The 24,718-nt window shown below is 39.3% G+C and overlaps 2 protein-coding genes and 1 non-coding gene across 5 annotated transcripts in view; 2 read left to right on the top strand and 1 right to left on the bottom strand.

Moving 5' to 3' along the window:
* Positions 1-567: 567 nt before the first annotated feature.
* Positions 568-640, top strand: Trnak-uuu (transfer RNA lysine (anticodon UUU)). Its single transcript has one exon. It is a non-coding gene; the product is annotated as a tRNA-Lys (tRNA).
* Positions 641-6,029: 5,389 nt separating this feature from the next.
* On the top strand, positions 6,030-13,108 carry LOC134535643 (uncharacterized). Its single transcript, XM_063374829.1, has 2 exons — positions 6,030-6,123; positions 12,203-13,108. The coding sequence occupies exons 1-2, from the start codon at positions 6,097-6,099 to the stop codon at positions 12,800-12,802; spliced, it is 627 nt and encodes a 208-aa protein (XP_063230899.1). The 5' UTR covers positions 6,030-6,096; the 3' UTR covers positions 12,803-13,108.
* Positions 13,109-18,661: 5,553 nt separating this feature from the next.
* Positions 18,662-24,718, bottom strand: part of LOC134535899 (armadillo repeat-containing protein gudu) — a 50,064-nt gene continuing 44,007 nt past the window's right edge. For all 3 annotated transcript variants that reach the window (XM_063375267.1, XM_063375266.1, XM_063375268.1), the window contains exon 11: positions 18,662-18,971. In XM_063375267.1, the coding sequence (XP_063231337.1) occupies positions 18,855-18,971 (117 nt within the window). In that variant the 3' untranslated portion in view covers positions 18,662-18,854. The remainder of the gene's footprint in view (positions 18,972-24,718) is intronic.

The raw sequence follows: 24,718 nt of genomic DNA, 5'->3' as shown, positions 1-24,718 counted from the left end.
AAAATGAGTACCGTACTAACTTAAAAATAACTGCTCAGAATATCAATAATTATTATTGATCAATCAATAATGATTATTTAAAAATAACTACCTTTTAAATATTAAAACCATAAAATTTTAGGTAGGTATATTAAGACTTTCAAGACAAGTTTTAAAAAGTAAATCAACTTCGATAAATATTATTATCAATCACATTTATAATTTTACTTAGTATTATTCAGCAAAAGGATTTATACAATTTAATAACTAGATAGCGCAGCGTGGTGATTATATATATATATATTTTTTTTTTTAATAATTTAAGAAATCTGACTTTTATTTATTTATTAGAAATTTTATTAAAATAAAAACAAAAAAAAATAGTACCTAGTTATTTAATGTACAAATAATTTTTTAAAATTTTTTTTGAATTATTAATTTAATACTTTATAATAGTGCAAAATCATAATTAAATTAAATAATTTAGGTTACATACCTGTTATATATATATGGGTAAAATTTTAAAACATCCTCGTAAAAACGGAGCTTATAATGAACTAACTGTAATACTTTCAATTCAACCACAGTGCCTGGATAGCTCAGTCGGTAGGGCATTAGGCTTTTAACCTAAGGGTCCAGGGTTCGAGTCCCTATTCGGGCGACATATGTTTTTATACTGGTGTCATAATGTATAATGGTGTTCGTGGATACTATTTTAACTATTACGTTTACCCACCAAAAGTTGCAACATAACTTTCCACGTAAACTAGGGATGGAATATTGTTTTTCTCTCCATGTACAACAATGTAGCTTGGTAGCACATCAACGACAGTAATGTTCTAGGTTTATATTTTCATGCACATTGGAACAATTTAGTGAGACAACATTGTTTAATTTCCAGCAATGAAACACTTTCAGTATTACTCTACAAAGAAAAAAAAAGGGGGGGGGGGGGGGCAAAATCCCAAGTGCCCGGTTATCGGGGGAAAATTATGACCCGGGAGGGAAGGGGGTTGAGTTTTCAGAATATTTTTAACGCTTAGGTTTATCTGGATAGTATGATAAAAATTATAGGTAGATTGTTAATATTATATATATATATATATATATATGAAACTTTAAAAGTAATGCTATATGAACATATTTTACAGTTAGGGTCATGGTAATATTTACAGCAGTTAGTGTTTTTTTTTTTTTTTTAACTATGGGGTTTGCAGAGTTGTACATTAAATAATAGGGAGGGGACCCAACAAAATTATTTGCTCCTGGACTCCGTGGTTTATTTCGATGGCTCTGCTCACCACCATGACCTCTATCAGTGGCGTCTCGTCAGGGCAAGCAAGGCAAGCAGTGCTTGCCCAGGCAGTTTCCAGACATTGTATTTTTTAAATAAATATTTTATTCGGAATAGTATTTTACTTAGGCTCGTGCAGTTAGATGTATGTATTTTTTACTCTATCTTCTAGGGACCCAATACTGTGCGCTGTGCGCTATAATAAAAGAACTCGTTAACACACAAAACATGCTGTTTTAGAAGCGTTGCTAGGTTTAGAAGCGCTGGTAGGACCGCTTTCAGCAGGAAGGCTGCCGCAGTAGTTTCCTTTCGGAAGGGGGTGGCATGGTACAAAGGTTCGAGGAGGGGATTGGCTGTAAAAATACGTGGTAGAAGCTAAGATTTTTTTTTCCTAACCTAACTAAAACTAAGTGTATTTTGGAGGGGTCCGGGTTAGGGAGGGACCTATGTGCGTCTCAGGCCGAAGCCTATACGCCTAGTCATGCTGGGATTAGCCATGCAGGAAGAGAGTCGCATGCATCATGTGCTAGGAGGGGATTGGCCAGCCATGGCAACGATTGGCGCCATGACTAACTCCCCTCACTCTTAAATCTAGACTATAACTAGAGATAGGTTGGGCCCAGGTAAAACCTGCATAGACACAGGGAAAACCCTGGGCACATTCATGCGGCATGCAATTGGGCATGCATTACGTGTAAGAATTTACAGGAGACAGAGGATGGTCTGGATGAAGTGTTGGTCAAAAAGGTAACGCTTTCTTGCCGAACTGAAGCGAACATGGCCGAAGCAGACGGTGGAATTCTTCCGTCGACTGCTTCGGCTATGTCCGCTACAGTTCGGCACTGCAGGTAGCGAGGTGGCGTAATAAAAAAAATAAAAAAATAATATTTATAGATATTATTTTAGTTTTATCTTAAGCACTGCACGTCCATCCCTGAGTTGGGTGTTTGCATATTTCGTAACGAAATGCCTAGTTTGTAAGTCAATTATCTTTTTTCTGTCTTAGTTTCTTAGTTTTTTAGGTGCTGACTGGCGGCGGAGTGAATTGTCAGTGTAACCACTCACCACCAGGGGCGCTTGCGTCCCTGGTCAATTATTCCAGATACAAATAAAATTCAAAGCGGACCACGATTCCAAGTGCCCAACCCCCGCATGGTAGACTCTTTTCTACTCTGTCCAACACCTCATCCAGACCATCCTCTGTCTCATGTAAATTCCTACATGTAATGCATGCCAATTTCCATCCCGCATGAATGTGCCCAGGGTTTTCTATGCAGGTTTTACCTGGGCCCAACCTATCTCTAGTTATAGTCTAGATTTGTGAGTGAGGGGAGTTAGTCATGGCATCAATCGTTGCCATGGCTGGCCAATCCCCTCCTAGCACACGATGCATACGACCCTCTTCCTGCATGGCTAATCCCAGCATGACTAGGCGTATAGGCTTCGGCCTGAGACGCACCTAGGTCCCTCCCTAACCCGGACCCCTCCAAAATACACTTAGTTTTAGTTAGGATAAAAAAAAATTCGTGGCGTTTCAGGAATGGAATGATTGACGTGCCAGTTTCTTGGTACACGTACCAGTTAACAGAGTTTCTGATCACGTATGAAGATAAATTTCTTTGTTTTGGTACGAAAAATACCAAATATAATTTTTACTATTCTAATACATTTTTATGAAATTCTTCTCTTTATTTTAAGTTCTTACTTAGCCATTTGTTGTCTGTTTATATATTTTGATATCGATCCCACTTAGTATATAAATAATGTAGAGTAGGTATTTTATTATCAGAATAATGTAAGTCAAACATTATTATTTTTCAAAAATAATTTATAATTTAAAAATAGTCAATTTTTCTACATGTGGAATAGTCAATGTTCAGTTAAGAAAACTACTTAAATAGCAACCTTTTGTACCTTGAAATCCATATTTTCCCGGGGGAGTGTAAGGATACTGAATTTAGACAGCAAGCAGTTAATTTTATTTAATTAAAGTTTGTGAGAAACTGTATGTCGTCGTTTTAAATAAATAGCTTTAGATACGTTTTTATCACGCCTTGTCATTGGTACATGGTTGTTGAACACTTGAAAAAGTCATTGACAATAAAAATTAAAAAAAAAAAAAAATAGTGCGCGTCAGAAGTTATACTTTTTTTATTTTATACTCAAACCTATTTTGAAATTAATAGGTAGAAATACTTAACTTAAAATATATTTTTAAAATACGCAACAAAAATTATGTTACCAAAAATGTTTCACAGAACAATGGATACAAAGTTATGTCTGTGTGTGTGTGTATGTGTGTATGTGTATGTATGTATGTATATATATATATATATATATATATATATATATATATACAGTCAGATGTGCTGACTCATTTATCTATACATACAAGTTCTAACCCACTTCCAGACGAGCTAGAAACTCAATATTTTGACAACAGGTAGATCTCAGCCCGTAATCAACGGAAAAATTTTAAAATGTTGAAATTTTTAATTTTTTAACCCCGAAATAAAAAAAAAACTTTCAAAATAAACCATCAAGCTAGGCCGCAGAAACTTGTGACTATAATTTTAACTTTTAAGCAATATTGTGCTAGTTTAAAAATATTTACCTATATTTGTAAACTGGTAATAATCAATACATTCTACAGATATATTGCTTAAATTCGTGACAGCAAAAGGAAATTAGAATAAAATAATTCCTAGTTTCTGGATAAAAAATAAAGTATTGAAAACATAAACACTAGGTACACTTAAAACTATCAACTTGTGACAGGAAATATTTCGAATTAATTACTAAACTTAAAAACTTATTTAAAAATAATCTTCAATAATGCATTGCCTTGATAATATTCCAGAAATTCAATGTGAAGAAAACACTAACATACCAGAAGCTACAGTGAGGCGAGACGTGTGTTAACTTAAAACATAATTCACTATCGTCCGAATGGTTTACATATCGAGTCGAAGTCATTCGATGCCAAACGAGTTAGATCGGGTGGCGAAAAATTCAGCTGAATGCTGGACACATCCATGACGTTAGTGCGACAAAAAATGGCGGACGCAACAGTTTTCCCGATTAGGCGTTACTGAAATGAATGTCAGAATTTTGTTTTCGAAAGATGGTTACACTGGTACATTTATAATTATATTATTTTTTCTTGTAATATTAAGGTTTTGTTTACAGAATTTACCTGTGAAATCTACGAACTGTTGTACGTACAGTGATTTTTACAATTCAATGTTAAATTTGAATTAAAATATTTTTTTCTCAAACACATATATTAAAAAAAAACCTGCAAGCATTGATGGCTTGTTGTATGTTTGTGTGTAGGTGTGTAACAGCAACACATTCTATATACAACACATACTTTTTTTTTTGTTGCGCGTGGTTAAGAACAGTACGTTAACAATATCACTATATTTTGCTGTCGCGTTGTTGTTCCAGCATAACTCGTGCTCGAGCAGTTGAAGCGCAAACGAATCCTGCGCGGACCTACAAATGACGGGCAGTTGAGGAATGCACGGGGGGAGGGGGGAGTGCCCGGAAAAAAAACCCGGAAAGGTCCATCTTGTATAGGTCGTCAAAGGTCAAAGTAAAATAAAATATGGCGGAACGTGGCGTCACAATCCAATATGGCGGAATCCAAGATGGCCACCGTACGCTCAATCCTCCGCCTGTCCCAGAACATTCTATTTCCGTCTACTCAAATTGACTTGTCTTGATACATAATAAAAATAGTCTTCCATAATTCAATTTTACGAACACTCAAGAAAATTATAGGGTGACGGCCGCACATGTAGGGAGAGTAAAACATTACTGACAAAGCATTAGGTAAACTAACCATGATATTCACACCAGTTTTCAAGTGTCGACTTCAACAAGTAGCCAGAGCTATGTCGAGCCGAAACAATCTAGCACGGACGCTTTATTGAAAGCGATACCAACATATTCGGAATTTCAATACGGCGAGGCCTAATCCCCCTTAAGTTATGAGCATACGTCCTCCAGTGGATCAGAACTGTGGTTCGAACCAATGAGGAGGAGAGGCAAATATATATATAAAAAAAATTGGTTGTCTGTAAAGTCGGTTTACGGACGATAGTTTAACGTGACAACGTCATAACAAAACATTGATAAAATGATTGCATAGTTTTATGAATAAAATTGAATCATTTTTATGGAATTATCACTATTTTGTATGAATACAAAGGAGTGAAATGAAATCTGCAATTTAATTGATAAATTTACTTTTATTTGCACTCATTTATTCGAAAATGTTTATTACTTTAACGAAGAGATTATTTTAACTATAAATTTTATACATGTTTGCTATTTAACTACTTTCCAAACTGTGTTATTCTGTTAAGGATAGGACGATGATAGGAAAAGTATAGGAAACGAATGGGAGAGTTTCAAGTTTAATATGCCTCGAAAAAGTCAAATCGGTGGTTGTTCCAATCGAGTGGAAGAGAGATGGATGCGGCGCAAGCGTACAATGAGCGTAACGGGACAATGAGTCATCCTTTTTCGTGCGTGCAGCCGGCGTTCATCGATTTATTAGACGTTGTCACGTCAAAAGGCTCATTGAGAGACGGGAAGTCGCACGTACCTCGCGCAAAAAGAAAGGGGGGATAAAAAAGTGCGAGAAAGACAATTGGACGCGGGTGTTGGCGCAACGACCAGCCGACGGGGAGATAAGGCGGCGGACGGTCCGTCACGCCCGCGGCGGGGGTCTCCGGGCGAAGAGCCGGCGCCGGTCACATCTCGTCCGACCACGGACCTGCGCGGACTGCCTGCTCGCCGGTGCCCCGGCAGCCATGTTGTCTTCGCCCGCCAGCCTCGAGGTGAGTCCGGTCCTCAACGGGACCCAGGGTCTGGCCTTTGAATATATATACACTGTATAGAAGTCTCCAGCCCAGGTTAAAATTTCTAATACGGTTTTGAGGTAGTTGGTTAATTCACCGCCGCGATCGCCACCATCTCTAGGGCATCGCGACTTGTGGTGGTCCCTGGCGGACAAGTGTAGAACTCTTCAAACACCCCTTTCCCCCTCCAGTTGAACGATTAAGCTGCAGTGAATGATGGGTGGGGGGTGCGGGGAAATGACAGCGGGCGACAGTGCTGCGCTCTAACGTGCAAATAACAACCTAAGACGATACAGGGCGTTACGGCAGCGCACTGCAGCGGTGAAGTTCCCAAGCTGCGCATCATACGCTCCTGAAAAAACGTAGAGTAAATCCTATCCACTCGCGACTTCTATACAGTATATATATTCAAAGGTCTGGCGCTGGCCAGTTCTGTTTCACTGACGGTGCAGCAGACAGTGTCTGAAGTAGTAATAACTGGTCTTGAACGAGTTTTTAGTGACACAAAGTTAAATATATAAACATTTGCGTTACAATTTTTTTTGACGTGATAACGTCTTATAATACGATGAACGCCGGCTGCACGCACGAAAAAGCATGACTCATTTTCACGTTCCGCCTGAGCCGAGCGTGCAAGAACCGGCCAACCACCGTGCGAGAAAATCCAATCTCACTCTTTATCTTTAACTTAAGGGGGTGGGAAGAGGGAGATATTTAAACAAATAAATGTTTTAACCCTTGCAAAATAACATTTCTGCATTTTCATAGCAAACTTAAAAGAAAAAAATGTCGTTATTTAAAGAATATTGGCGCAACAACCGGAGGCACTAGACAACCCAGACCACGACAGACTCTCTCTCGCCTCTCCGAAGGAGAGTATCAAATTAAAGTAGCCTCAGCGCGTAATAAAGAAACGACATTTTATGATGTCCATGTCGAGTTCCGAAAAGAACCGAAATAACTGGGAATCGATTTTAAATCCCCGGTTATTTTGCTGTATCAAAAGTACGAGAATTCCCGGCACTTTCGGGACCGGGGTTTTCCCGGTTCTGAAGCCTATTGCCGTCTCAGGGACGGGGGGAGTGGGAGGGGGGAGGTCCTGGTATTTTTTTTACTCTCCATTCCTGAATTCAAAAGAAGAAATAAAGCTAAAACAAAATTATAAAATAACAGAAATTGTACTAAATAAAGTTACAGAGATATAATTTCGTGAATATTATTGCAATCCCTAGTGGGCAACAATAGTGTGTTTCTTCTTCATATTACAGACCTCCTACACAGAAGTGTTTCCAAGTACAGTCTATATTCATTCCATTACGTGTTGTGTTGGGGTAAATATTATTTATTTCTTATGTGGAATGCGGGATACTTACTCACGACTGCAAGAGAAGGGCTTTTCTAGACATCAAGAAGAAGGAAGTTCGTCTTGCATGTCAGTGTTTCTCAGCTGTCTCAAGGCATAGTAATAGACTGAGTAATAAATATTTTTTTACTTAAAATTAAAGTTTTTGCGTGAATGAAGTATTGAACCAAGGATTTTTACATGTATTTACGTGGTTTTTTTTTCAGTTTATCAGGTCGACTCATTAGTACACAACATTTTACACACAGAGAAGAATTATTGATTTCATTAAAAGGACAGTGTTATATTTCACATTTTGCACTTTGAATATTTCCTAATGTTTTGCCGTAGAATATACATTTTTATCCTGATAAATGTTTAACCAGTTCTTTGCAAAACATCAAGTACCTTTTCAGTTTTCCATAGTGTATAAACTGGTTACAACACCTATTGCACTGATATTTAATGCATTCAGAGTTATGTTGTGGTATTTTTAATTAAATTACCTTTTTTTTTGCATTGACCAAGGATTGAAGAAAGGACAGGAATCGATCAAACGAATCAGCATATTAATTACAGATTTTTTAAAATCAATTTTGACATTTTTCCCGAATTTATAGCTAAATAAATACGAATTTCCAATATGGTACCCAAATTTCAAGATGGTGGGCGCCACACTTATAAATTATTACTCAAATCTAGCAGGTAATAATTAATCAACATAGTGGCAGTGCACTCTAGCAGATTAAAACAAGATGGCGGCCTCCAGCAGACAAAAAAAAGATGGTGGACATGATGTCATACTAGAGGACCCCAAACTCCATGATGTAGTAATTTAATAAAAAAATTTATTAACATGGTGTACATCGGCACCAGAAACTTGCTCCAGCCCCAGTCCTTGGACACATTTGGAAGTACACTCTATAAAACGGAAGCACACTTGGAAGTTTATTCGACAAAAAATAAGCACATTTGGAAGCAGACTCCATAAATAGGAAGCAAATTTGGAAGCACATACCAAAGAAGGATGCACATACGGAAGAACATTCGACTAAAGGATGTACATTTGTAAGCACAATCGAAAAAGGGAACACATTTGGAAGCACAATAAAAAAGGAGCAAATTTGGAAGCACATTCAAAAAAAGAAAGCTGTATTCGAGAATTCAATGTTAGTTATAAAATCAGATTTCGAGAAATGAAACAATCATTTATGAAATACAAGTAAATATTGTATGTAGCCAGCATTTCTTGGTTCACGGAGTATGGTTTTTACTTCGTTAAGGTGCAAATAGTTTCCTCCACTAATCAATGCCAGTAGCAGTCTTAGACGATCGAGCAATATGTTAGGATCTTCCAATGGTGCGTAATCAATATCTTCTGCTGCCGTAATCTTCCTGGAATGTTTATTATTGGTATTTTTAAGATCTCTGAAGTCTTCTGTCTTATCATCATCCTCAAAGCCACTGTCGCAATCACCTTAGAAGTGAGCGCCTTCACTTGGATTACTGTAAGAATTTTAAATCGTTGACGTCGAAGCTTCTTCGTCGTCTAAGAGTTTTCTTTTTAAGTGTATATCATTTTTTCCAAAGTACGGAGAATCCATTTGAATTCGGCTTGAACTTTTCATGGTAATAATACTTTCATTGTTTTCTGTCTTTCTTAAACTGTAAGAATTCTTCAATTTAAGTTCTTTATCGAGATATGGTGAGCTATAAACATAATCACGTTCAAGAAAAGGAAATTTATTGCCATGCAGCACTCTCTTCTATAGAATAGTAGCTCGATCGTTTTCATTTATCTTGTTAGTGGGCTTGGCTTTACAAGTTCAGCTGTGTCTTTTTAAACCCTCTCTTCGCTTAAACGAATTGCTACATCAAACACAACTTATAGTGGATTTTTAGTACAGTCATTCTTCTCGTGTTGTCTTGTATTCTTTCTCAGGATAAATTCATTGCTGCAGAACGTACACCTGTTTCCTTTCGACAATGCCACATGCATCGAACCTGGATCCATGTTAGCTTCTGAGACTAATGCCTGATGAACACAGATTTTTAATTATAAACAGATACTTAAATGCATTTTTGACCTCGACTGCTTAGGGCGGGTGCCGATAAAGAATTTAAGTCACTTTTAATACATTTCGTTCTTTTAAAAGCAAAAATTTATTGAAGCTTTTTGAACTTCGATTTTTTTTCTTTTGGGAATAAAAACGGGAAATTTTCCATCAAACAGGATTTTTTTTCCCTCGAAACAGGGAAGTTTCAAGGAATTTTGAGGAAATTTGACGCCAAGTTGGCCGCCATGGCCTAGAGGTCGGTCGGTCATTAATCCGCTTCCTGTTCCGGACTTATACGGTAAAAAAAATTTAATCTAGCAAATTCGACTAGTCATACTGTAAAAAATACTTTAATATCTTAGCAAGTTATTTGAAAAGATGGCTGATTAAATCAAGTAACTTGCTAAGATATCAAAGTATTTTTTTACAGTATGACAAGTCAAATTTGATTACTTTGAAAGTTATTTTGAAAATATGGCTTATTAAAGCATATCACTCTCTTATCAATTTTTTACAGTGCAAATAGTCAAAGTTACTTGATTAAAAATTTTTGCCGCATAAATCCTGCAAACAATTATTTTTGCCCCCAAACGTTTAGTACGTTTGATTTTATTTTGAATTGTTATCAATAGTAGGGTTATTTATGATTGCGTTGGAAAAAAATGTTTATAGTCATAGTATCTCATAATTTCGTGGAAGGCGGAGATTTAAAAACTTCTGAAAAAAATCCCGATAACTCAAAAACCAAGAGACATTTTCATTTTGGCATTTTGATTCAGAACCGTGTTTAATTTGCCGATCAGCTGCTCTCGGATTAACGTAGAGTTATGCGACAACTTGTATGTAGAATGAAAATTTTGCCACTATCCTCACAGAAAAGCTGAAAAATATTTTTTATATATATATTTGTCTATTTTTTTTGTTTCATGGTAGATATTTTTTTAGATTTGTTTTGTACATATTTCTTAAAGACTTGTCATTCGTTATTCATCGCATACCACATATTTTATATATTGGTCACTGTACAAAACTTCATAAGATAAAAATAAATGTAAAAAAAATATTATTCGGTGTGTGTCTGACCTTCGGATAAGTTAAAAAAAAATTAAACCTGGCCTTCAAAAACAGTTAAGATGGTCACACTAATGCACTATAGAGATTTAACCTAACCACGGTCTCCTAGATAGGTCTGGTAACTTTCTATCCTTCTCCTTGGCTTGACCTGTCGGCTTAGTGAAGCTCGCGGCGGCTAGCGAACTGATGGCGCTTAGCCCTGTCTTAACATTGGGTTTAATGGGAGTTCAGTATATAATTGAATACTATTCGTAATTCTTTCACGTTTTTAAAAACTTGTTTTATAGATTATGACCTTAGCTTAATTTGGAGCTTCGTAGGTGTTTAATGCATAAAAAGACTTGTAATTTTCAATCATTCGTCATTTTACAGGATATCCATTAAAGAATGTTCCATTTCCAATTGTTTATTAAAACAACAATAAACCATACATAAAATTGAAGGTAAACTAACCTAGTTTTTCTTTAAAAATGCTCTATATGTGCACTTTTAGCTATACGGCACAAATCCAACCTAAAGTCCCACACTTTGGTTAACAAGTCCGGAGTAATGGAAGAAATAGCTTCTTCAATTCTGTGTCTCAAATCTGGCAGATCATTAGGTAGCGGCGGAACGTAGACAAGATCTTTCATAAAGCCCCAAAGGGGAAAAAAAAATATGGCGTTATATTGGTGAACGTGGAGGCCAGCGAAAAAGAGCTCGTGTCGTCTCGAATTGCCCATACCATCGGCGGATGTTTTTGCCACACGGAAAGGGAAAAGGGGGGGGGGGGGGGGGGGGGGGTGGCGATCACAATTAAACTACAAATTACAGATTCACTCTTAAAAAATTGCAGAACACAAAACGCTTTACGCCCAGGAGTCGCCATTTGGCATAAATGGCGTTGCAAGCGAGGTCATGATAATGCTGTTGTTCGGCGCGACTTGGGGTGGTTGGCCCATGTGGTATGTGGGTATCCTTTATCTCCTTCATGCCGGTGGTCCCATCCCGACACGTACTTGGGCCTTCTGTCCCATCACCCAGCTCTTGTACTCTCTCCTCTGGTGGCGTCAGACCTCAGCAGTAACTCACGCATGCGAGTATCTAAAACTGAGTTATCTATACCTAATTGTGACTTTGAACCAACACACCACAAGGCTTACAGTCGATACTATTAGAATGCAGGGGCGGAGCAAGAGGGGGGGGGGGGTGTTTAGGTATTCTAACCCCCCCCCCCCCCTTAGCACCAAATCTTTAATTAATTTCTTATTCATCACTCAAACAAATTTCACATTAAAATTAATAAAAATTTTACCATTACAATATTTAAATTTTAGTACCGAAAACTGCTAAAATAGCACTATTTTACACCTTAAAATCCAAATTTTCCCGGGGGAGGACCCCCGGACCCCCCGCTTTAATCCGGGGTGGGGGGGTGGGGGGCGGCATGCTTCTCAACACCCCCCCCCCCCCACCCCCCATACACAAATCCTGGCTACGCCACTGTTAGAATGTATAACTGGGATACTTATTATCTCAAGGACATAACCTTGAAGTTGAAGCGGTGCAAGAGTGTACTGATTGAAGTGTTCCCGCATCCTTGCAGACACGCACGCTGTGCATGTTCCTGACGCTGCTCGCCGGAGTGTCGGGCGCCAGCCTGGGGATGATCGACCGGTCCGGACCCAGGGCGCACGATCGCGCCGTGGTCCACGCCTCTCCCTCGGCCGCCGCTGGTCCCGAGTACGTCAGACTGCCGGCGGGACCCTCGCGCGGGCACAGGACGTGGCTGGTGCCCGGCGGGGGGTCGAGGGTCTGGCAGCACGACTTCGGCCCGGGGTCCCCGGCCGGCGAGGTCCTCCAGCAGCTACAGCCCGCCCGCGCCGTCGACACCCGCCCCTCCTCCTCCTCCCCGCCGGCGCAGGCCGAGGACTCCCCGCTGGTGGTGTCCTCCGGCAGCTGGACCAACACGGCCAGCCTCGGCGACTCTGCCCCGGCGGCGCCTTCCGGAGTTCCCGACGCGTCCGCGGACCCCGGAGGAGCGCGAGGTGCGGGGAAGGCGTCGTTCTACGTCGACCCGGGCGACTCGAGTTCGGGAAACGCGGGAAACTCCTCCGGTTCCACCACCACCACCACCACCACCACCACCACCGCCAGCTCCAGCGACGGCTCCAGCGACGACGACGACGACGACGACGGCGAATAAACGGTGTCCTCGGCACGTCTGCCTCCGTCGCTGCGCCGCCGAGGGCGTGAGAAGAGTACACAGACACACAAAGTGTATTGTTTCTTCTTGTATTTAATCTATTAACAGCGAATCTGCTCCGATGCCAACCAAGTAAAAATGTCTACAGTATGTTTTTTTTTTTTTTTTAGAACACAGTGTATCTTAATTTTCAAGTATTCTTATTTATTCATGTGTTTTACTAATTAAAATTGGAGTGGAATCATTAGTGTGTCAAACTATTGTATGTGCAGTGTTTTACTAAGTAAATGCTCGTTCTGAAAGTTATCAATTGTTTTTTAAAAAAAAAATACCCAATAAGTACTGATGTGGTATCATGAATTTATTATTGTGTAAGGTACTATGAACAGTGGAAATGTATGTGCTTGCTTTCATAAGGAGAATAGTAAATTCGATTTAAACATCCTGAAACAAAAAATGAATTTATTTTAGGTCTACGAAACATACAGGTAGTTTAACTTAAAAAAAATAAGAAAGAAATTATCCAAACTCACCAGGAGAGGTTACTTGAAAAATTATTGAAAATATAATGAAAGATTGTATCTGTCATGAAAAATATAATTTTTTAACTGTAATGCGTATGCAAATACTGAGGCAGTGATCCGGTTTCTTAAGTCAACGCAAATTATTAAACGTTACGGAGTAACCTGAAACTATATTATTTTATCGAATATACATTTATTTATTCACTATAGTATAACCTAACATGCTTCAACGGTTTCATCTTGTTGAAAAATTTCAGGAAATAATGCAGAATTTATATTCATATAAATATCAATATTTTATAGGATTTCAAGTTTTTCACAGCAAAAATGGGTAACGATCAATAATTATACCAATATATGTGTGTCATTTTTAAGCTTCTTACATTTGTAGATCTGAGAATATGCTTTTATTTTCCTCTCAGATTTCATGCTTCAAAAACAATTATGTTGCTAAAAGAACACTTTGAAAGTGGGATAATTAATTTTTGTTTTTACTTGATCCACAAATTAGCACTGGTGCTCTTCGGAATCTAGATCACTCAGTCGTGGCGCTAAGAGACGCACAGAACTTTAGAAATACGTCCATTACTATAACAAACCATGTCTTTATGTTTTCCAGTTGCACAATTGATCACTTTTGTGTAATCAAGAATCTGCTAAATTGTTGAAATTGAGGAGTTCTAAGGAATTTGGATATACTGTTCATGGGAACTTTCCCCTAATTACGTTTACAATGCATTGCACTAGAGTCTTCTATTGCGTATCAAAAATTAATTTTATATTTTAACCCCGTAGATGATGTGTACATCACTGTGATCTCTCTTCGACGAAACACTGATAACATTCTGTAAGGGAAATGCCCACAGCACTCTTCGATTGTTCAGATTGATGGATATTTTGTGGGCGAAAAATGTAACACGTACAAACAACAAACTATTAAATGTTACGTAGTACAAAATACTGTTCATCGCGTGCAAACGAAATCATAAGGCCTGGTTGATATGGTGCAAATGTACTGGGACCACAGCATGGACCAAGCACACATGCATAGGTTCACTTGTTCCAAGTTGGTTGCCACGAACAGTGAATTGAACGTCAGTTAATTGGTGAATTTGGGGGTGGGAGTGGTCACGGAAACGGGAAACGTGAAATTGTCATAAAACAGAAGAAGAGAAAAATTCCCCGTGGCCACGGAATTGGAACCTTTTAGGCGAGAGAGCTTAGAAAAAAAGTTATAATTTCCTTCGTAAAGAAGTGACTGAGGATTGACATACCCGCAAATGATGCCATGTTTGTTGAGTGCGAAGTCCCGCTTGGATCCAAGTAAGTTGTCCCATCCTACCCGACTCGAATGGCTCTACTTGGTTGAGTTTACTTAAGATGCCGCGGTTAGAGTGACGTTCAAGTGTTTCGCGTGCAGCGTCCAAGTGCACTTGGACCGTTTCAACCAAGCTCAGGGCGAGTAGGCCTACACGAACTTCGTAAGAAACGCAAGAGCGCAATGACGCGCCACGCAACAAACGCGAAAAAACTACAGTCGTTTATAAAAACACGCAATTCTCAAGACATCAACAACTCTACAAATTGAAACTATAAAACATTAGAAGACAATTTTTCATTGGGCTTTTTGTTCATAAATAATGTTATTTCACGAAAATGTATAAATTTCTTAATAAAATTATTTATTTGATTTCACTGTGTGATAGGTTAATATGTCAAAAGTGATGATAAAAATAAATTTGTACTACGCATAATTCACAGTTTTCGGAATGTTTCACTTCAAATACGGGAGCCGGAAATGCAAGCCGAAAAAGAGGGGGGGGGGGGGGAGTTTAAAGTTGGCAGGTAGACGGCTGTTTGAAAATTTCGTTATTCATTTTTTTTTTTTTGTTCGCTTTGTTTTGCGTTTCTTGCGTTGTTGCGTGACTCTGTTGGTTTGCGAGCCCGCCCTGCAGGCTCGAAGCGGCGCTACCACGTGGTCGCCCGCGGCACGACGGGAGTCGCCGCGCTAATCGACGACAGCGCTGGCAGAAGAGCAGTGGCACATGTCGCAACCCGGCCTCTGCACACGGCCGTCTGGACTCGCACACGAAGGAACTCCCGAGCCCAGAGTCTCCTGGAGCTAAAGCTGCGACCGGACATCTCGATCTGATATATGGTCGTTGATCTCGATATTCGGTATCGGACTCCTTCGTGGTTTCACAATTTAATTATTTAGGACGCACAACAAAAATAAAAAAGGAAGCACATTCATAAAAACCGACGAATATTTTGGACGCACATATTGGAAGCATAATCAACGAAAAAGGACGCACATTTTAACGCTTATCTGATACAAATTTCACAACTTTCTCGTACATGTTTAGTTAGGACATTTAATATGTTCGTAAGCGGAGACTTTAATGCTGCACGGACTCTGAAGCTGGCAGCATGGAGCTACGAATTGCCATGGTATGGCGTGCTGTGACGTAGTTGAAGTCACATCTTACGACATCATCGCCATTTTGCAACACCCATGGTGTGTGATCACGCCTGGTTGTGGTGATCGTTAAACACAGCCACTTACACAATGCAAGCACTTCACTTCAGGCAAAGGCTCAGACAATCAAATTGGGGGGGGGGGGGGGAAGTCTTCCCGCATTCTCCAAGCAGCATGCATTCCCCGTCCCCCCCTTCCACCCCCCTTTTTTTTCATGATTGGTGGCCTGTGAAAAATACTGCGCTGCCAACAATTTTCTTGCGGTAACTCTTAAAAATCGTGGCGAAGGTGTGGGGAGTTTCTTCCACGTGAATTTGGAAGAAAGTGTTCACGACCATTGGCAGTTTCCATCTTCTTCAGGGGTAACAGCTGGACCTCACAACACGAGCCGATTCAGTCCTTGAAAGTCATTCGCGAGCTTAACGTGACAAAAATATTTGACTGATCTGGACTGCGCTCAGCATCTCCGCGAACTGAGGAGGCCGTGTCCCAACTCGTCGAGAGGGTACACTCTCTTCCCTCTTGACAACTCTTGAGACTTGATGTATGCTTTTGGACATACGCCATTGCTAAGCACATGTATGTCTGTAGAAGAAAACTACAAAAAAAAACACAAAAAGACAAAAACACAAATTAAGCAAAAAAATTGCTGTTGTCAACAGTACATAAACACATAATATTCCATAACAGGAATATGGTCAACAAACAAAGAAAAACAAAGAAAACTTGGGTTCAATATTTTTGTTCTGTCATCATTTGTGGGTTTTTTTTTCGTTCTGTTAGTCCATTTTTCTTTGTTTTTTCTTTGTTTGATGACCATATTCCTGTTATGGAATATTATGTGGTGTTTATATCCTGTTGACAACAGCAATTTTTTTGCTTAATTTGTGTTTGTTGTCTTTTTTGTGTTTTTTTGTAGTTTTCTTCTACAGACATACATGTGCTTAGCAACGATGTCCAAAAGCATACATCAAGTCATGCACTCCCATTGCACAAATCTTTCAAAGATAACTCTTGAGACCTGTGGACAGGGGACACTGCACCAAGCAGCTATGTTTCCAGCTGAAGTACCCGCCAATGTTTCCGGGAAACCCAAAACCTTATAGGTGGAGTGTCGCGGTGGGAATGTAGAGACAATTTCAAACAACTGCATGACCGCTGTCCCAACTCGAAGGAGGGAAGGTGAAAAAGGAGAGTGGATTAAACTGTTCTGCTCGCTGCCCGCTTTGCTTACTTTATGACAGCCATCTTTGTTTATGAATCGTAACATCATGACGAAGTATAGCTAGTTAGTTGAAAGTATCTACGTAACAAATAAAAAAATTAATTAAAAAAACATTTGCATTAATTAGCCATAGACTATTTTCAAACAGCCTGACTAGTCAACTTTTCCATATTATAAATATTTTGACGCTTAAAATGTCCAAATATTTTTTCCTTAAAAGTTTATCATGTTTGAGTTTATTTTTAACTGGTATCAATAGTTGAGTTATATATGATTGCGTAGAAAAACACTTTAGACACAGTATCTAATAATTTGGCACAGGCTAGGGATTAATTTTTTTTTGGTTGGAAAAAATGCCTATAACTCAAAAAACTACACATTTTGAATATATATTTTTAAATTCAGAACCATAATTTACTGGCCTTTCAACTGTTCTTGAACTGACGTTCGAGACAGCTCAACTTCTTGCATTTTGGCTTACGTTCCACATTATGTACCTATATTTGAAGCATAGAATTCCGAGAAACATTGAAAGAGCAGAAATAATGTGTATACAAGACGACGGTTTTATTTTCATCACACGTTATCACGTTCAAACTTCATTAAAATATCACAAAATTAAAGCCAATTACGTTTTTAACTCAAATTATTTAGAATTGCTCACGCGTTCGTAAAAATAATTAATTATGAAAATAAGCCCGATGATGGAATTTTTTCCAGTTCCAGTTGTAGGAGTTGGTAACGTTCTGAGAATTGCGTGTTTTATAAACTAGCGTAGTTTCATTGCGTTGTTGCGTGTTACGTGTTGCGTTGTTGCGTTGTTGCGTTCTTGCGTGTTGCGTTCATTGCGAAGTTTATATAGCCAGTCTAAGAAACCACATACTTAATGTAAAAAAAACTACCATTTTCTTTTCGTCTCGAGTACATTGAAGTCGTTAGGGATGGCCTTGCACATCGTAAGTCAAGCAATTCGGGGGTATGACTCTGTGAAGGCCTGCGGAAAGAAACCACCCCAGCAACGCGAGCCCAGGGTATCGTGAACGCGAGCGCAACCTCGCGCTTTTAAAAATATTTACTAACAATTAAAAAAAACTACAAGTTGCAAGGCAAATGAAGGTGAAACTACACATTCGTAGATATTTTTTTAAGAATATGTACTAAAAGTTAATTGCAGATATTTAGTATAAAATTATCCAAACAAAACTACATTGTTGGCTTTCGGAAATTCTTACTAATAACATTTGTTAATAGCAATGTTCTGTGCTGTTACATGACTATCCCATGCACAGTAAGTGTATTATTTTTATTTTAAATAACATTTGAATATAATTATTATTATTTGTTTATGTTTTCATGTTTACTGGTTATTGGTTATTGGACGTATCTACGAGTGCTACACTCTATGGCGTAGCCCGAGTGACATTCAAGCAACAATTGGCAAGATCCCTCTAGGGAACTATTGACTTTAACGGCAAATTCAACTTTTAAAAATGAGCTAAAACAAAGTAAAGTAAATTATAGTCAAAACACAATATTATTCAAATTGCCATAAATATTTTATAAATTATATAATCAATACATTATGAGCGCGATTTTAAAAAAAAAAAACATTGTGTAGAATTAAAAGCAAGTTTATCTGTGTGTCGGCATTTAATTTTTTTTTTTTTTAATACAGAAGCGGGGTAGACTTATCACACGAGTGTTTGATGAAACAGTGCTTGATGCGGAGCGCCGAATAAATATATATTTTTTTTCCTCGGTCGTTCACGACGCTGCGTTGCTCTCGGGGACTTCGCGGACCAGTCCAGCCAATCAGGGCGCGCGCTACGCGCTGTACTTGAACCTGTCCGCGGAGAGCGCCAGTTTGCGGATGTTGCTGAGACAGCCCGCGGACGCCTCTTGGAGCTTCTCGTCCGGAGAGCCTATAGTTTCCAGCAGGTACTGGAAGCACAGCAAGGCACACCGAGGTTACAGACTACACACATCCACGTCCGTCTTTTACGTCCAGCAAAGGTAGTATTTTTTTGACGTGACAACGTCTAATAAATCGATGAACGCCGGCTGCACGCACGAAAAAAGTGTCCCGTAACGCACATTGTCCCGTTGCGCTCATTGTACGCTTGCGCAGCATCTATCTCTCTTCCACTCGATTGGAACAACCATCGATTTGACTTTTCCGAGGCACATTAAACTTGAAACACTCCCATTCGTTTCCTACTTTTACTATCATCGTCCTATCCTTAACAGAATAACACAGATTGGAAGAAGTTAAATAGCAAACATGTATAAAAGTTATAGTTAAACTAATCTCTTCGTTAAAGTAATAAACATTTTTGAATTAATGAGTGCAAATTAAAGTAAATTTATCAATTAAATTGTAGATTTCATTTCACTCCTTCTTTGTACCCATACAAAATAGTGATAATTCCATAAAAATGATTCAATTTTATTCATAAAAGTATGCAATCATTTCATCAATGTTTTGTTAGGACGTTGTCACGTTAAACAATCGTCCGTAAACCGACTTTACAGACAACCAATTTTTTTTGTAAAGGGGAAATTAGGCCTCGCCATCTTGCAATTTCAAATATTTTGATACCTGTTTGCAATATATCTTCCGAGCTAAATTCTTTGGCTCTGGGTACTTGAAGTCAACACTTGCTAACTGGTGTGACTATCACGACAGTCGTGGTCGCCCGCGTGAAATAATAAGTTATTTCATCCAGACTAGAGCCTGTTAGTAAATATGTGGTTACAAGAATATAGAGAATGCCCGGGAGAAATGATTTATACATTGACATTCCAAAAATTAGAATTATAGCAAAAAGATTGAAAAACCAAGATGTCAGGACTTATCCCCTTTAATATAGTAACGGAAAAATATCCTGTTAATATTTTAACTAACGGAATACAGTTTTAATCACAGTAAAAAAAAACCTTAATCGGGAGTTTTGATCGTTTTCTCTAAATTTAATCAATTTGTTTGAAATTTGCAAAAAAAAAAAAAAGTAATTTATTTTAAATATAACTTTCATCAAGCCAAAATTGTATACTTTATTATTATAGTGATTATGATTCTTATCAAACTTTTAGAGTTCAAATAAGACCCACGATACAACAGTGTGGGGATAAAAAAGCACAAATATTATTTATTTATTTTTGGCCCCAGCTGGCAACAGCCACGTATCCACCAACCCTGACACCAAGCGCAGGAGGCTCTTTGAGAAAAAAATGGTATTGAAAATTGAAACAAATATGGCGACACTACAAACTGTCAGGATCTATATTTATTTCTTTAATCTACTTAGTTCCTTACAATAGCATTCACTCTCGCTCTCTCTCTCTTTCTATTCCCCCTCCCCAGGAGCGTTAAACGTTTAACGCAACCTTGTTGGAAGTCGCATTAGAAGTATAACTTCAAAAATTTGGACTCGTGTTGAGAGGGTCCAGGGGTTAGAACCCCAGTCGATTCTCTCATCTCGGGTTTCCCAGTGGTTTTCCCGCGCGAACCGCTCCGAGAGCTGGGAGGGCGGATTTCCCAGAGTTCCTTGACGTGTGTCGGGTGCAACCACGGAGGAAGGAACTGTCAGGAGACGGCATGCAGTGACGTTGTTCAAGTCACTTCTTAACCTCACCGTCGCCGTATTCTTTCGCCCAAAAATTTGCGGAAATGTTGCTTGGTACCGCCTGATGATGGTTAGAGGTTATGAATAATTGTAATATCTCCGTCGTTCAAAAAAGTCACTTTCATTTTTAAAAAAAAGTCATTCAAAACTGTGTCCACAGTACAAACACCACACTTCAGCCAATGTTTTGGGCGTCTGACAAATATGGCGCAACATTGTGCAGTAAAGAAGGGGGGTCATATAAAGGCACACTTTCCGGTCCGCGCCATAGATTTTTCTTGAAAACGTAAGTATAAAATCTGTCAGGTTTTACGTATTAATGCGTAATTTAATCATCAAATCTATTTAATATATTGTCTCACTTTGAACCCTACAAGAGCTCTGCAAGCTCATTACAAAGTCAATGTCCTAGCTAAACACGACGCCAATTTATAATTATACATAAAGCTAATTCCCGCTCATGCGCCTACACTGGTACGATGACGTCACAGGGCAAAACACATACAGCGCCACAAACACGTGCAGACATGATCCATCCGTCGTGGGCGCAACCATTGTTGACGCGTTATTAAGTCTCGTAAGTCATTAGCTCTATCAGATTCACGTCGGGAGATCGCGCAGGCCAGTCCAGAAACTGTAATTCCCACGTGCCCCAAGTATTCGTGACGATTCTTGCGGTATGCAGACTTTCATTGCTCATGCACCAAGATCAACTGTTGACCAATCAAATGAAGCAAATGGGACCGCATCTTCTAGACGCACTTCCTCAATGTCAGAGCCCCATTACCAACGAAAATCAGTTCAGTACGAGCGTGAAAATTTATTCCTCACCAAACCATAACTGATTGCCTTCGAAAAGGTTGTGAATCGAGAAGAGTACATTGAGTGAATCGCACCTCTGGTCGTCTCTAAACACTGTCTCGACCGTCTGATTGGTACAGGCCGAATCGACACTCGTATGTGAACTCGCTTGTGCCTTTTGCAATACAACTGCAATGGTACAAAGCTCTGCCTTGAAATTTTACAGATGATATCGTGGGCAACTGAGTTTCCAAAGGACTATAATTGAATCGCCACATGCTAAAAGGGCCTCTGTCACAAAAACAAAATGGCAAAGTGAGTTAAGCATGAAAATCACATGTTATAGGATAGCTTCAAACTATCTATGCTAAAAGGGATTGAGTCACACGCGCAGGTTAGATAATATTAGCTTGGGAAATTCTTAATGTATGCTAAAAGGGTTGCTTATAGAGACAGATTTATTCTTTTTTTTTTTTCTCAAAACTGGGTTGCTCGGACTGAGGCTCTTGTAGCATGTGCCCAATTATAAAAGTACCAAAAAAAATGTACAGTGTAAGTTTTTACGATAATTCATAAGCATTAAACATCGGTAAATAATCTTGAAAGCACTCCAGATACTTTCCCAGCCACATAATGTTATGGTTATCGCTCAGATCTCATAGCTGCAACCACCAGCGAGCTTCGCACCTATCACCCTGCCTCGCCAACCTGACCAGGCCAACCAGCTAACCCGTGGCTCGACGCCAGAAGTGTCCAACAGGCAGCCATTGAACAAGGAGGGAGATAATACAAGTGCGACTCTTACAGTGAATACTCAAAACTACGTTCTAGCGGGACATCTGACGCTATCTGTTGGAAGGACCCGTAACCACCAACAAAACAGTTCGACCCGTGAAAAAAAAAAGGGGGGAGGGGGTTAAAAATTCAAAGTGTTGGTTTTATAATGTTAATCCAACTACTTGGCTTAATGCTTAGTGACATAAATTTAAACAGTGTTTTGTAAGAAAAAAAAAGGGGGGGGGGGGTTTGTCTGTAAAGTCGATTTACGGACGATAATTTTACGTGATAACGTCATAAGAAAACATTGATGAAAAATTGGATACCTTTTAATTTTCAAATATTATTTACAGTTTTTGCAAATTTAATTTAAATAATTTGTTTAAATATACTCACGAACAATTAGTTTAAAAAAAGAACGATTTAACCTGTTTGATATTATTAGATTTTTTCGCACGGTGGTTGGCCGGTTCTTGCACGCTCGGCTCAGGCGGAACGTGACAATGAGTCACGCTTTTTTCGTGCGAGCAGCCGGCGTTCATCGATTTATAAGACGTTATCACGTAAAAAAAAATCGTGACGCTTATAAATTAGTAAAAAAAAATGCAAAATTTCTGGTATGCCGCATCACAAATTACGTAGCCACCAGTATGAAGTGAAATAGTTTCCACTGGTTTGTTTGCCTGTTTTACTTCTCACAGTCAATGTAGGGAAGCTTACGATGTAAATTCTGTATTGCACAGACCCGAACAAGCCCGAATATCTACCTTCGGCCAACTTCGTCAGTGTTTTTATTACTTTAAAAAATTGTGGATGGTTGGTTATGTTAGGTTAGTATAGCTACATTAAAAATACTGCCAAATCATTTCAATGGTTGTTTAGGAATTTCTAATTTAATATGTAGCTATCGTGACCTAACAAACCATTCACACAATCTCCCAATTTTTTTTTAAATGTAGCTATACTAACCTAATTAACCTCTTATCTCCACAAAATGTGTTAAATAGAGGAAATTTTGTAGCACGAAATAAAAGTATTGCCGATTTTTTTTTTCCATTTTTTTTTAAGGAAGAGAAACTGGTCAAGATAATTACCCCTTCAACATCAATAATCAGTTAGTTTACGTATCCATAAATTCAAACTATGCCTTCAACCCATGGGCCTCTCTGGCGGGGAGGGGGGATGGAGGGAAAATGTCCCCTCCAAAAATTCCTTGTGGAGGGAACACAATAGCACTCAAGGGTAATTTTTTTCCCCCTTCATTTCATTCTAAACAATTCTTCAATCAACATTACATTATTATCATTACATTGTTTCTATTATTATTACATTACATACAATGCATTCTATTTGTATATTTTTTTACTTCTCTTCGCCAAATATATTTACATCCCATGTCCCCCCCCCCCCCCCCCCTAAATATACTTACCAGAGAGGCCCATGCTTCAACCTAAAATCCTCCTCGTGTTAATATTTTGAGTCTACAGAATATTAATATTTTTTTTTCCTAAACTAAAACTAAGTGTATTTTGGAGGGGTCCGGGATAGGGAGGGACCTAGGTGCGTCTCAGGCCGAAGCCTATACGCCTAGTCATGCTGGGATTAGCCATGCAGGGAGAGGGTCGCATGCATCATGTGCTAGGAGGGGATTGGCCAGCCATGGCAGCGATTGGTGCCATGACTAACTCCCCTCACTCTTAAATCTAGACTATAACTAGAGATAGGTTGGGCCCAGGTAAAACCTGCACGGACACAGGGGAAAACCCTGGGCACATTCATGCGGGATGCAAATTGGCATGCATTACGTGTAGGAATTTACAGGAGACAGAGGATGGTCTGGATGAAGTGTTGGACAGAGTAGAAAAGAGTCTACCATGCGGGGGTTGGGTACTTGGACACGTGATCCGCTTTGCTAATTGTCCAGTACTGGAATTAGTGACCAGGGACGCAAGCGCCCCTGGTGGTGAGTGGTTGCACTGACCACTCACCCCGCCGCCAGTCAGCACGAGTCCACAGAATAAGAAGAAAAAAATGATTATCCCGATGCTGGCCGAAGGTTGTTCGGGTTCGCGCGACACAGAGTGTAACATCGCGGGCCTCCCACCTAAATCCAGTACTGGACAACTGGAAAAGCGGACCACGAGTCCAAGTGCCCAACCCCCGCATGGTAGACTCTTTTCTACTCTGTCCAACACTTCATCCAGACCATCCTCTGTCTCCTGTAAATTCCTACACGTAATGCATGCCAATTTGCATCCCGCATGAATGTGCCCAGGGTTTTCTATGCAGGTTTTACCTGGGCCCAACCTATCTCTAGTTATAGTCTAGATTTAAGAGTGAGGGGAGTTAGTCATGGAGCCAATCGCTGCCATGGCTGGCCAATCCCCTTCTAGCACATGATGCATGCGACCCTCTCCTTGCATGGCTAATCCCAGCATGACTAGGCGTATAGGGTTCAGCCTGAGACGCACCTAGGTCCCTCCC

The sequence above is a fragment of the Bacillus rossius genome, chromosome 10 (assembly GCF_032445375.1).
Source record: "Bacillus rossius redtenbacheri isolate Brsri chromosome 10, Brsri_v3, whole genome shotgun sequence".
In the NCBI taxonomy this organism is placed as follows: domain Eukaryota; kingdom Metazoa; phylum Arthropoda; class Insecta; order Phasmatodea; family Bacillidae; genus Bacillus; species Bacillus rossius.
The sequence above is the reverse complement of the archived record's forward strand: the minus strand, read 5'-3'. Positions and strand labels throughout refer to the sequence as shown.

Coding starts and splice junctions, on each gene's coding strand:
- LOC134535643 (XM_063374829.1), top strand. CDS start 6,097: ATGTTGTCTTCGCCCGCCAGCCTCGAG. Junction 6,124..12,202: donor CTTCGCCCGCCAGCCTCGAG/GTGAGTCCGGTC, acceptor GCATCCTTGCAG/ACACGCACGCTGTGCATGTT.